This window comes from Suillus plorans, assembly GCF_016647745.1.
Source record: "Suillus plorans strain S12 chromosome Unknown HD556scaffold_25, whole genome shotgun sequence".
In the NCBI taxonomy this organism is placed as follows: domain Eukaryota; kingdom Fungi; phylum Basidiomycota; class Agaricomycetes; order Boletales; family Suillaceae; genus Suillus; species Suillus plorans.
The window spans coordinates 397,211-410,477 of record NW_024537409.1 but is presented as its reverse complement, the minus strand read 5'-3'; the positions used below and the strand labels follow the sequence as shown (position 1 = coordinate 410,477).

Below are 13,267 nucleotides of genomic sequence, written 5' to 3'. Positions count from 1 at the left end.
TTATCCCATTTCATCTTCTTGTGATCGAGGTTGGCCTTACACTGTTCCTAATCATCCACCACAAAAGCGGTCAGATATGGTTTGTTCGCATTCTCTGATGCATAGCAGTTAGATTATAAAATTTGCTAGAGTCTCGCATTCGTTAACGCGCTTGAGTGCAAAGAACGTACGCGCCAGAGTGTTACAACTTTTAAGCAGGCTTCATTAAACTTATCGTTTACAGCGCACAGTGACGAGATCTGGGCTGTAGCATGGACAGCCAATAATACGGCCGTGTCCGCATCCGCAGACGGCACGGTGAAGCAGTGGGATTCTACCTCTGGACAGGTGTCGATCTCGCGTCCGCCACACAATCTTGCCATAGTTTCTCTATCTGTCTCACCTGACGGAAAGTTCGCGTTGTACAATGGTCTCGATGGTACAACATGGCTTTGGAATCTCCAGGCTGATACCGTGGTCGGGCGTCATGAAAGCTACGACCGCTCTACAGTGCAAGGCGCTGAGCCTTGTGAGTTGTAGTACGGACTCCAAGAAAGCATGATTTCTCATGATGTTGCATGTGCCTAGCCTGGTCAGTGTCACTCAATCCGAATGGAACGACATATGCGGGCACCAGCAGCTCTGGAAATGTGAATATCTACTCCGCGAACCCTGACTCTTTCGGAACACGACAAGCAGTCTTGACAAGTGGTAGGAGTAGACACGGTATGGATTGTGTGCATGTGAGTTTATTTTATTTAAATATAGCAATGCCCCGAATTTCGAAACATCCAGAACGTCCACAATAACTAACGAATCACTTCTGATGATTAGAGTCCAGATGGTACTCGAGTGGCATTATCAAACGAAGCTGGCCAAGTCTTCATATTTGACTTGGAATCACAAGCTTTAACATCAACCTATTCTTCGCATGCCATGTGTGTGCGATCATTAGCATGGTCATCCGACGGTCAGGTCTGTTTCATCAATTTTATCGAGTGAAAGTGGCCTAAGTGAACGGTGTCCAGTTATTACTGACAGCCTCTGATGACAAACGCCTTATTCTTCACGATGTACGGTCGACTCCATCCGGGAAACCGGGTTCTGGAGCAGTAGCCACACTCACGGGCCACTCTTCCTGGGTGCTCAGCACCAGCATATCGCCAGATGGACGTCTAGCTGCATCAGGGTATATCACGTTCTACCAGAAAATAATCTTAGTAATTCTTGTTCACCAGGTCCGCTGACAAAACGATCAAGGTCTGGGACTTATCGGCACGCGCGGCAGTCTCAACGCTCCAAGAAAGCGGCGAAGTATGGAGCGTTGCCTGGTCCCCAAAACCACCCGCTCCTGGCACCGCGGGTGCATTCATTACTGGTGGGCAGGATGGACATGTACGATGGTGGAGATCCGCTGGTACCGGTGCATAGTGTGGGTAGGATAGCGTGTCATTTTTGATCTTCTTGTCCTGCTGAAGTTTACCATTCTTCTCAACCGTTGTAGATCCCAGACTTGACGAATGAGTGAATAAAAAGCTTGCCCTTGTATGAACCATCATCCGTGAATTGACATTTGGATCACACACTGCTAACTATATTCCGTTATTTGATAGACTTCTGTTCTCATTGCCGTTCGCTCCACATTTCTTATCTTCGTAGCCGCTTCTTTTGGCTGCTCGTGACTTATTTGCCTTATCCATAGCCGGTTTGGTTGCCATTACTCATTCGACTCGGATAGGTCGCTTCGTTGCGATCTATTCACAGTGCGTCGGTGGTAAAGGAAATTGCAATTTACGACCTGCATCCCTACGGTTTCGCCACTCAAATTGCCGAAGACAGACCTGAACAAAAGAAAACAGCGACCCATGATTCCGAGTCACCTGTTTGTGAGATCATCAAGGTGCTGGTGACTTCAAGGGCAACACGTCCAAATCACATCCTTCTGTGAAGACGCTTGTTGGGATCTCGAATCACCTTCCCGCCACATGATTTCCAGGCGCAGACCATGGTTCGTCATGACGAATAGCTTGTCTCCTCTCTCGAGTCTATCTGACCTGCACAGCTCTGATTGCGATAGCATTTCGGCACGCTCTGAGTAATCGATAGAACGCTCCTGCTTTCTCCGTATGTGACGGAGGCTGATGTCAAAATCCCACTCGAGGAATCAGCCATGTCCTGCATACGAATAGTTGACCTGTGGGATGTCTATGATGGGCGTTCTCAGATTGCGTTCTGGAATGAGACCTATGAGTTCATTCGTCAGAGTCTTGGTGATTTTGGAGACAGAGATCACGATTCATCACCGTTTTTGTCGTTGAGCAGCGTCCTGTCCGGTTTAGAGGATTTCATGCCGTGGGGAGAGTAGCTCTTGTAGAGTCCATCCCTTTCCAGCGACTCCTGAAGGTAGATGATGCACGCTCGTGAGTTTCTATGCCAATTGAACATGGAACAAACGAGCTCGTCAAGCTCCGAGTTACTTAGTTTGAAGTGTTAAATTATAGGAAATCGCAGCTATGCCACCTTATTTTCTCGTAGAAGTTTGCGAGTTCATGTTATGCACGAATCATCTCATGACGCACATTGTGATACGCCAGTTCCGTATCGAATCATCTATGGTATGTCCCTGTCTATGCTTCACCAACTCTTGAAGGTCCTTCACATGCGCTCCGGCTGCTGCTGCTGTTCAGGACACGAGCACTGAAAACTATTTGAACAATGCAGCCACCGTCAAGGTACAAATGAAACTGTTTCAAACTATAGGAGCGACCGCTCGCTGCGAGTACACCATCTCTATGGGAAACATAGAGCGCGTTTCGATTTTACTTCAGAGCTGAGTGAAGTACAGTGAATGATGTTAGACGGGGAGACATGACTGAATACTTACCAGCGAACCAAGCACGTAAGTCGGCCTTCATATCTTCATCAACCTTGTCCATGATAGACTGATACAATTCGATGGCTGTTACAAAACTACCTGCTCGAACGAATGCACAACACTGTTGCTGGTTCGCGGTTTGCCATAAGGACTTGAGGTCCCAACCAAAAAGCTGTGGAAAACATACAGTTAAGCACGAAAGAGTTTTTGATTGTGTCATATTAGCGTACCACGACAAATTCATCGTATATCAAATGAATCGGCAATTTGTAAAAGAAATTGCTAGCGTTGACAGCAGCAGTGAAGTGTTCAACAGCTTCGCTGTGGCGTGCGCCCTCCAAGGCAATGTTTCCCAGTTGGACGCGTAGGTAGGCCTGGTGTACGAAGGGCATGAATCAATGACAACACATGAACCTGATATGATCGAACGGGTACTCACTTCCACGATATGACAAGCGACAGGATTGACATAGGGACACGCAGCTAACTCTCGGATGCGAAGTATTGCCTCTTGATGTTCATTTGCATTGAACAACGCAATGGTCTAAAACCCGCAATGAAGCACGGAGTAAGTGAGAAAAATAATACCTGCCTTGATCAAGAAAAGGAAGTGATTGGTCTTTAAATCTCGGTTCGTGAACATGGATGCGAGGTCAAATGAGATCCTCGCGGCCAGAACCTGCCTTTTTCCACAGAAGGCAATGCCCTCGGAGATATGGCCTGCCAATGATGGCTTAATGCTGATGGACTATGTCATCATCAAAGTTAACCTTTGTAAGGGGGTCATGATGGACCAGTCAGTCTCACCTGAATTGCGTCCTGAAGTGCTTGGTCCCAGTCGCACTTTCGCGCCATAACAAACGCGCGATTGGCATAAGTGGTGTGATCGTGGGTGTCATTGTAAATGTCTAGATTCAGCACCCTTTCAGCGGTAGGCCAGTCCCCAGCTATGCATGCGTTGCGGACTGTCGAGTTCATAGCGAGGACCTGCGTAAATCATGTTCGCATTGCGTTATAAGAGTCAAGGGTTGGAACATGCCTTGAAATCAGAGTAGGCTTGAGCCTTGGCATAAAGAAGACGCTTAGATGATGAATGAGCGGGAAAATGAAACGAACGTACCTGCTGCGTCTCCTGCTCTTTCATGAGGCCGTCCTTTGAACCATCCTCTGGCAAAGCATCCTCGGATGTCGGCCATTCTGAGATCTTTTTGTCCACACCTCCACTGAGGACGTGCTTGCCATTCGCAGAGAACGTGACGCAGTTCACCTCTCCAGAGTGCTTGAATATGGCGACGTTTCGTCGATCTGAGAGTTTCCAGAGGCGGACACGGTTGTCATGAGATGCGGAGGCAAGGAGAGTGCCGCTAGGGTCCACAGAAATGGTATGGATATCCTTGAAATGGCCCTTCCAGGGATCACCGACCTGCTTCCAGGTCGATGTATCCCACTCTCGTAGTGTGGGATCAGCCCCGTTGCCCCCCGAGAGAAGCCGTGTGCCATCTGGAGTCCATGTGAGTGAGTAGTTGAATCCTCCACTGATCACTGCCATCAACTGAGTGGGGAATGTAGGAGGTGGTGTGTAATCGTAATCGTTATCGTAATTGTAATTGTAATTGTTTGAAGGGTAAGAGCAGTAAATTTGGACATTGTGGTCCGTTGCAATGGCAAGAAGTACTTGCGAAGAGAGCAGCGAATGCCGAACGCAGTGAACAGTTCCACCACAACTGAGTGTATGGTTCACTTGCCACGTTGATGTATTCCATAGCTTCGTGGTAGTGTCAGATGATCCACTGGCCAGCATCTTGGAATCCAAAGAAAAGTCGAGTGATAATATCCAGCCGTCGTGGGTTTTACTGATTGTTTGGTTGAGTTCCCCAGTATTTGCATGCCAGACGATGAGCTCTCCGCTCTCATCGCCACTGGCTATCCATTTCCCATCTCGTGAAACAGCCAATGCCCGCACTCGACTGCGATGCCCCCCCATCTTCTTCAACATTACACCTATTTTCAAGTCCCACAGACGAAGCATTCCATCATATGAGCCCGTGACCATGCATTCGTCGTCGCAATATTGGGTTTTGAAAACTGCGATTGCGACCACGCGATCCTCGTGATCTTCAAATGCTCGAATGGGAGTGATGTTTGGGATGAGCGCCGCCATTTTAGTGGAGCTGCAGCACAGTTGAGGGGGATGGCGTCTTGCTCGAAGTTGCAGGGGTGCGTGTGATGGGGTGTTTTAAACCTGCTTCATAGCATCACCTCCTCACTAGACGCCCAAAACATGAGGCTATTATCACAAGTACCTTGCTTGACAATCTAAGCGAATGGGCTCATGCATCCAAGTCGTGTCGCTGCAATGTTCCACATCAGTCAATGATCCTGATGGCAATTGTTTCAGGTATCCACGCAGCAGATAGGAAGATGACATACACGGTTCACCTGATTCACTTGATTGGCCATGCCCTCGAATTTCGATTAAGTTGCTATCCAAAGACGTCACGGTAGTATTCGAATTTCCACCCGGTGACATGTTGAGCTTCTGTTCCCTGGAACGTTCGTAGCGGACATCCGATCGCGAGGCTTCCTTTGGTCTGCTCTGCATCATGATTCATGGGTATGTGCGATTCGCCATTAGCATTGAACCCTCTCAAACTCTGATTCAAGTCAGCTGTGATTAATGAACGTTGGATTCGGGGTTTTGAATTGGTAACTCCAAGACAGGGATTTCCGGTGGTTGAGGGTGGCAATGGGTATGGTGATGACCTTCTAGATGGGTCCACCAGTTTTCTAGCAGTGTCTAGTACGTTCTCAGGCTTATCTATACATAGCCGCCAAAACCCGCTTCTTCTTTTGGACTCTTATTTACCATTACTCGTTCAACTCGACTCAAACTTTTATGCCGCTTCGTCGCGATTATCTCCAATTGGACATTTATCGTGTGCCGGTGGTAGTTGAAACCGTAGTTTACGACATGTATCCCTCCGGTTTTGCCATTCCAAATGCCAAAGACAACCCTACAATCGAACAGCTTGAGCGACCCATGATTCCGAGTCACCTTTCTTGAGATCATCAAAGTGCTGGTGAGTTCAAGGGCACCACATACAAATCACCTTCCCGCCACATGATCGAGAGGCGCAAACCATGGTTGTCCCATTCATGGCATTTCGTACCGTGGGGGAGTACATCAGTGAATTGATGAGTCCTCGATATTGTAGCCGTGGGAAGTATAGCACGATGTAATTCTGCTGCCGCCAAATATTAGCTTTTATACTGCGAGCAATTTGAGTTGCACATATATACCCATGTATACTTGTAAATCCAACTTAACATGAATGATTTATGACAATGCTGGGACATTCCGCCTTTGCAGCCAATGAGTAGTGGTAGTATACCCGAGCCGATCGTTTTGAGCTTCGACATCTCACCTAGTCTCGTTTTTTAATTAAAATGTTATTCAAGGCCTTTTCAAGGAAAGAGCCTCTGGCACTTGTCAATTAATCTAGAATGCCATTAGATTTAGCCACAAAGCTATGACATTCCTCCTTTTCAGACGATGAGGGGTGGTAGTAGACTTATCCCAACTATTTCGTGTATTGCCGTTTGGCCCTATTTATTTGTCCTATTACAATGCTATTCAAGCCCTTCTGATACCTTTGGTGCTGGACATGTATTTTTGTTACACATCAGGTAAACGTAATTCACTACAGAGTGCTACAGAGTGCTCTGTAGCACTCCATAGCACAATCCAACCCGCTGATGGGCCAGTAAGTGCAGCCCTTCATTTTGCTGTAATGGGGAGCCGCAGAAATCAAAATTTCATCGCGGTGGAGAATGTAATTGATAATTTGATACATGCATCATCTACATACGGAGCGATTTCCAATATGGTGTCGACGCCATGTGCGCGCTCCACTTGAGTTTATCTGAGTGCACACGTAAATAAGTAGGACCCCTTCGTGCAGTCGTCCAATCTTAGATGGTTCAACCAGATATATTTTGCCGGTGGAGTTTCAGCTCTCTCGCGAAGTTTCTCCACACCAGCCTCCACGGCGCGGACAGCGCTAATGAGATCGAAATGGAAGAAGGGGGTTTCAATGGGGACAATAGGCACTGTTCCCGAAGTAGGAGGAAGAGACTCGCTGTGGGCTTCGATGTCTTCGACGCCTACACTGGAGGCATCATCCAACAATTTCTCACGGCGACTGCCACGGTGGGGTACAACAGATGCGGTTTCGTTAGAAAGCTCGACTGCTGGGGTACCGATGCCAAAACCTGCGGCTACAAGAGCACGCCGGATTTAAGGAGACAGGATGGTAGCAAAATGGAACTGTAGTATTGCATTGCATTAGTTGCGCAGGATGGTGGGATGAATACTGTGACTGACCTCTACAGGACGGTTTGCCCATTTCTGGACCTCAGTCCGCGTGTCTACGAGGGCTTGGACAAATGTGGTATCGATTTGAGATCTAGGAATAAGAAATGAGTGTGTTTTTTCGTAAAAGAAGAGCGAGGGTAGATGTCTTACACTCCAGGGAAGTCTAGCACAATGGCATGAAGAACAGGTTTTCATTGTTGGCTGCCTCTGCACTCAGGGAGTTGCCACGAGTTGGTCCGGGATCATTCCAGGGACGATCGGCCATTTTTATTGTGCTGAAGTCAATTCCACGTCTCATGTTTTCCCTCACATGATCAACAATGACGGAGTTGTTGATGGCGCAATTACTACTTTCTTGTATTGCCTGGCCTACACACTAATATATTAGATACCGAGAACACAAGAAATCTTCGATAGCAGAATGAGTTGCTATGATAAAGGGTGATAAAATGAGATTCATCCACTTTCTGAGGAAAGGCAAGTGAGACGTACTAGCATGCAGGGTGAGATGGGGCGCAACTTGTGCGAGAAACTACGGTACATGGCAGAAGGACTGAAACCTTTCATGATGTATCCTCGTCTTTGTCCTCGAGCTGCGAAGGTTTGAGCATGCCAGGGATACACATGGCCATCTCTCATTCTGCTTGGGCCTTCATCTGTGCTTCTGCTTCCTTTTCTTCTAAAAACAGCTCGGCATTATTGCCAGAGGAGATCTCCTTAAGCTGGATGAGGAAGTCACGTAGAGCGAGCTTAGAGCGGTTGATATCGCCGTGGAACTCGCCAAGACCCGAGACGAAGACTTGAACTTGCGAGCTGCAGAAATCATTCAGAGATGCCAGCAGGAAAGTGAAAAAGGGGACGCACTTCTGCACATGAGGGAATGCTGTCTTCAATAGATTGGCACAATATTCTTTAAGGAACACGGAATTTGAAACGGTAGGATCTGCCATCTGCGCAGGATCAAATAGGGGTGCTTGGATCTGGTTCGTCTCAACTAGCTGGAACATGCGAGCGAGTAGAAGACTTTGAAGTTTGAAACCACTCTTGTGGTCTGTGTCCGTGAGTACAAAGAATATATCTTGCACAATACTCAGGAAGTACTGTTGGAAAAACGCATTGCTGACAGCAGTCTCTGCGCCAGCAAAATTGTTGACCACATCAAGGCATACTAAAAGAAACCGTAAGTGCGCCCTCTCCATGTACGTGAAGTATGTGCTCACAGTTGAGTCCGGTGTCAGCAATATCACACATCGTGTGCTTAATTGCCCAGATGATACTGTCCATGAACAGCTTGAACTGTTGCGGTGGGATGCCAAGCAAAGCTGTAAAGTTTTTAGTGCGAGGAGATGATTCTAAAATCAAGAAACACATACCAGGGAAGTTGATTGCTCGGAGGAGCTTGAAGAACCCAACGCGATGTTCTGGGAACTCAGAAAAGTCTTGGTTGATCATGGTCAATGTAGGCTCGAAGACTGCATCAAGAATGGCAGGAACTTGAGGAGTTAACAAAGGCTGTGATTGTAGGATGGGGTGAGCGAACAAGCACGATATTGGCCATGCTATGCACTTACCCCGAGACGACTCGTGATGGAGGTGTAGATGCCGTTCTCAATAGACGAAAAGATGGTGACTAGGACTGCAGCCAACCAAATAAGAAACTTGAGGGGGGAAACACACCAGTAAGAGTATGCTTGGGAAGGTGACGTGACAAGATCAGCGACCGCGTGTATGATAACGGCCGAAAGGCCAGCGCTAGGGATCCAGTAAAAGGCTGGGGGAAGGCCATAGAGGGCAACGATGACAACCATTGCACTGAAAATACCAGCCAGAGGAGTCCGCACGCCCGACTTCGACCTCAAGGCAGAACGGGAGAACGATCCTGTAGCGGGATATGTTACGACACTAAGTCGTGTTCGTACTTGGATGGGCTAAACAGCAAAGGCCGAGAAGACGGCTTTCAGGATGCTGAGTTCTGTCGGCTTCCACAGAAGAGCAGAAGTTGCGTACGCCTTGTGGGGCGATGATAGCGGTTACAGATGGAAGGTTCGATGTCGAGGACAAGCTTCCAAAGGTACGAGTTCGATGTCGAGCAAGGTAGCTTTATGCAGGACAAGGAAGTTCAAGATAAAACCAAGTAAGATTAAAGTAAGGAACATCTACTTTAATCGTCGACCTTATATAAGGCTACTCTATCGTGTCTAAGCTCAGCTTGAAGCTGGGTTCTAATCTGCTTATCTGTCGAGTCAGAGATAGCGTCCATGAGGCGGGCTTCTTTCTAAGATAAGGAGCACAAGGCATCCTTCTATCAGTACACGAGGCAACACGAGGCTTGCCTTCTATCTTGATAACAGGAATAGGTCTTCTAGACCTATGTCGTCATAGCGGTCCAGACCGCTTATCTAATCCGGCATCTTCCGGAGTTCTCTTCTATATCGGTCCGGTGTTCTATCCTGTGTTCTATCCCAAGGGCAGGAGAGGCCCGGGTATCGTCTGTAGCCGTGCAGGTGGCAGAGGGGACAGCGTAGTTCACTGTAACATTACCCCATTACTATCGTCAAAGTCACCGGCTTTGACTATCTACGACATCCTCCATCGTCAAGGACGGCGGCGCCGGTTTCGTGGACGTAGAGGCGGATGGTGCGGAGGGAGTTTCAGGGTCAAGGGACAGTTCGGCGGGATACCGAAGTTCTAGGTCCGCGAGCGCCTTGTGGTTGTGCTCCCAATCTGAGAGAGCTTCGAAAAACTTCTCTTCATCTGTAAACTCTTGTAGGACGATGCGTCCATTGAGTCCAGGACAATATATGGACAAATGGTTGGGTCCGAGTTCATCGCAGATGCAACAAACATAATCGGGACACTTCTTCCAATGATGTCCGTATCCTCCGCAGCGCTTGCATGGCGTCGTATGGGTACAATCTGTGGTAGCCTTTCGTTTTCTAGGCGGGCGTACCGGACGGATTTCTTCTTTGGCCTTTCTGGTTTCTACAATTTTAACAGCTTGGTTCGCGATGTCGGGGAAATCAAGCGGGAGTAGATGGAGCGCGAGGCCGCGGATCCGTTTCTGTAGATGAATGATGGCGAGTTTCTTCGTCTCTTCATCAAGGTCAGCACGATTGGCTACATCTTCCAGTAGCTTCGTGGTTCTTATAATGCAGACGGCAAGGGAGGTGCCTGCTGCAAGTTTGGCGTCAAGCTCACCAAGGATGTCGTCGATCACTTGGGAGTACGCGGGTGTTAAGATAGCCGTTTCATTGAACGCGCTATTCTCAATCGTTCTGAGGATACGTCCGTAGTCGGAGTCCTTCAGTGTCACAGTGACAGGAGAGTTTTCTTCAATAGAGGTCGACATGATGGAGGTTCGTTGAAGGAATGTTTTCGGGAAGTCAGGGTTTATATCTTCTTCCAGATCGTTTCAAGCTCCGTTTGATTCATGCTTATCTTTTGTTTCTTTAACTCTTTATCTCCTATCAAGGTTCAATCGTGAGGGCTTATCGATGCCTCGTTTTCGCTATCATAGGGAAGTGCCGTGATAGGTGCGTTCTTTCCTTTATCCTTTGTTGGTTATCAAGGTTCAGGAATCTTCATCAGAGGGTGCTAGTCATTGCCATGATGGGTCGGGTTCTCGAGGGTTCCGCGGGCTTGCAGGAGTTTCCAGGGAGTTCATCTCTTGATAGTTTAGGCTCGTTCCGGAGGATCTTCTTCTTCTATCTTTTGTTAGATGTTCACATCAGATATCGAAGGTTCTATGCGTGGGATACGCGGGGGTCTTCTTAACCTTTCGTTTAAGATTGTGGTTCTTATACGCGGGTGTTTATCGAAGAGATCAGTGGATAAGGGGTTCCGAAGCTTGCAGGAGTTTTCCGGAGTTCGTCCTTTGTCCGATAGTTTTACGTCATCTCGGACGATCTACTGAGACAAGGCAGTCTTCAGTTCATAGTTTTACGTCGCAGTTTAATCCTCATGCCGGAGGTTCTTAGTTTTAGGTCGTTGCGGACCATTGATAGTTTAGCCTCGTTCCGGAGGATCGTGGAGTCGAAATCGGGAATCAGAAGTGGTCGGAGTCGGGAGTGTGAAACAAATAAGAGCAAATTGAGGGTTTTACCCCCTTCCTAAGCCGTATAGTCACCGACTATATTCATCTTCTAGAAGTCGAGGCCCGAGTCAGGGCCGTCGTAGTCGAGATCGTTTCCTTCTAAATCTACCATCCGCACGAGCTGCGGAGGTTCATCATCGTCTTCTTCTCTATTATCCTCAAGGTCCGTGAATTGGACGAAACTGGGTCCGTCATTGATAATAGCGATGCGTTCAGCATGCTTATCTTCTAAGATCCGCGCCATGCGTATATCGTAATCTTCAAAGTCAGAAGTGGACACGGGATCAGATGAAAGCGTCATTGCTTCATCGGAATATTCAGTGGGGATCTCCCCGGACATCATGGTGAGGTTGAGGGAATTCGGTGCGTGGGTTTCGTCCGCTGTGTCGGTATCATCAGCTGGACTTTCATAAGACCTGAGTTTCTTGGCTCTAGGTGCTTCTGCCGTTTGGACGGCTCTTCCTTTTCCGAGAACAGATATCGGTTCTCCGGAGAATTCAAATCTCTGAGTTTTCTCTGGTTCAGGGGCCAGTCTGGGTGCCTTCGGGGTAGGCGGTTCTTCATTCATCATTGCGCGTCCCTTCCCAAGGACAGACGCAGGTTCCGCCGAGAATTCATATCGGGCGGGTACGGGATCTTTCGTCATCGGCTCAACGGCCGGTTCAATCTTCGTCTGCTGAAGAGCAGGTACAATCTTCTTTATAGAAGGCTTTTCGGGATAAGCGTGGTCGAATATCGAAGCCGGTCTAGAAGTCTTCTTCTGAGTTGTCTCCGGATCAGTGGCCGGTTTCTTCTGTTCGAAGCGTCTGGCTGCAAGGTCTATTCTTGGCAGCGAATCTTTCTTCAACACGGTTTTCGTGGGCCGTGGTACGATCGTTGAGGGATTTGAATACTGCGGTTCCTCGGGGACCGGTGCGATCTTTGTCGTCGGCGCAAGGCTTTCATGGGCTTTCGATGCGAGGGAGGTGCGTGGATTTATCGGGGATCCCGATCTCTTTCTTTCTACGGCTACCTTCTTTTCTTCTTTCTGGAAGAGAGGCGTCTTGCCGTTCCTCTTCCTGTCGGAGTCAATCTCTTTTTCCTTCTTTCGGGAATCTGCGGTGCTCTTGAGAGTCACCGTGCCGGTCATCCAGTTGATAGCAGGGTTCTGGCTGCGAAGCCAAGGCAATCCGAGCAAGAACTTGTCTTGAGGAGCAAGTTCGGCAAGGTAAAACCTTTCGGTTATCACCCGTTCGTCGATCTGGAAGGTGAGGTTGCAATACCTCTCTATCGGTTCTTTTCCGAAGCGGGTTTCGTCAGCATTTGAGAGCACTAAAGGTTTCTCTAGCTGGTGCGTCGAGATTCTGTGCTGCGTGATGATGTCCTCATGAACGAAGGACTCACACGCCCCCGAATCTACAATCATGGTAGTCGGACTCGGGGTAGTTCTCTTTCTGGAGATCAGGGTGGCTTTCACCCGTAGTTCTTTCATCGTCCCGGCCACCTTGATGGTGCGCAAGCGGGGTTCTTCTTCGATCATCTTTCTTCGTGGGGTTCGGGTCCATTGAGGACAGCCCGCGGCTTTGTGGCCGATGTCGTGGCACACAAAACATTTCTTCTCTCGCAGATATATGCGAGTCTCCTTTCCGGACAGGTGTCTAGCGGCAAAGGTGTTTCTGGTGAATGTTGCCATACTGGAAATGGTTCTATTCTTCTTCGTAGTGTTCCCTGCAGGAAGTCTTCTACTGTGACAGCGGTTCTTTAGGTTCCTCGACTGGTCAGGCCGGTGCGATCTGAGATCTGAGATCTTCTGGTTCTACAGGCTCCGGTGGGAGGCAGGTACGTTCAGGACGTCACAGATGGTGACGTGCGTGAAGACTTTAATCTTTTGTTACGACACTAAGTCGTGTTCGTACTTGGATGGGCTAAACAGCAAAGGCCGAGAAGACGGCTTTCAGGATGCTGA

At 48.3% G+C, this 13,267-nt stretch overlaps 5 protein-coding genes across 5 annotated transcripts; 1 reads left to right on the top strand and 4 right to left on the bottom strand.

Moving 5' to 3' along the window:
- Window positions 1-76: 76 nt before the first annotated feature.
- HD556DRAFT_1308007 (WD40-repeat-containing domain protein) lies at window positions 77-1,410 on the top strand (the record flags this gene model as incomplete). The annotated part of the gene is made up of 7 exons (XM_041300078.1): window positions 77-79; window positions 130-166; window positions 224-508; window positions 568-722; window positions 814-954; window positions 1,008-1,168; window positions 1,218-1,410. The coding sequence occupies 7 exons, from the start codon at window positions 77-79 to the stop codon at window positions 1,408-1,410; spliced, it is 975 nt and encodes a 324-aa protein (XP_041160763.1).
- Window positions 1,411-2,268: 858 nt separating this feature from the next.
- HD556DRAFT_1536098 (uncharacterized protein) lies at window positions 2,269-3,709 on the bottom strand (the record flags this gene model as incomplete). Its single annotated transcript, XM_041309620.1, has 7 exons — window positions 2,269-2,407; window positions 2,559-2,658; window positions 2,864-3,026; window positions 3,085-3,228; window positions 3,294-3,398; window positions 3,534-3,602; window positions 3,662-3,709. The coding sequence occupies 7 exons, from the start codon at window positions 3,707-3,709 to the stop codon at window positions 2,269-2,271; spliced, it is 768 nt and encodes a 255-aa protein (XP_041160762.1).
- A 3,064-nt stretch (window positions 3,710-6,773) lies between these two features.
- On the bottom strand, window positions 6,774-7,494 carry HD556DRAFT_1442845 (uncharacterized protein; the record flags this gene model as incomplete). The annotated part of the gene is made up of 4 exons (XM_041306522.1): window positions 6,774-7,132; window positions 7,229-7,320; window positions 7,380-7,392; window positions 7,443-7,494. The coding sequence occupies 4 exons, from the start codon at window positions 7,492-7,494 to the stop codon at window positions 6,774-6,776; spliced, it is 516 nt and encodes a 171-aa protein (XP_041160761.1).
- A 370-nt stretch (window positions 7,495-7,864) lies between these two features.
- On the bottom strand, window positions 7,865-8,600 carry HD556DRAFT_1236447 (CRM1 C-terminal domain-containing protein; the record flags this gene model as incomplete). The annotated part of the gene is made up of 3 exons (XM_041297825.1): window positions 7,865-8,042; window positions 8,094-8,397; window positions 8,450-8,600. 3 exons carry the CDS (start codon window positions 8,598-8,600, stop codon window positions 7,865-7,867), a joined length of 633 nt encoding a protein of 210 aa, XP_041160760.1.
- Window positions 8,601-9,789: 1,189 nt separating this feature from the next.
- On the bottom strand, window positions 9,790-10,578 carry HD556DRAFT_1442843 (uncharacterized protein; the record flags this gene model as incomplete). Its single annotated transcript, XM_041306521.1, has 1 exon — window positions 9,790-10,578. One exon carries the CDS (start codon window positions 10,576-10,578, stop codon window positions 9,790-9,792), a length of 789 nt encoding a protein of 262 aa, XP_041160759.1.
- Between the last annotated feature and the right edge of the window lie 2,689 nt (window positions 10,579-13,267).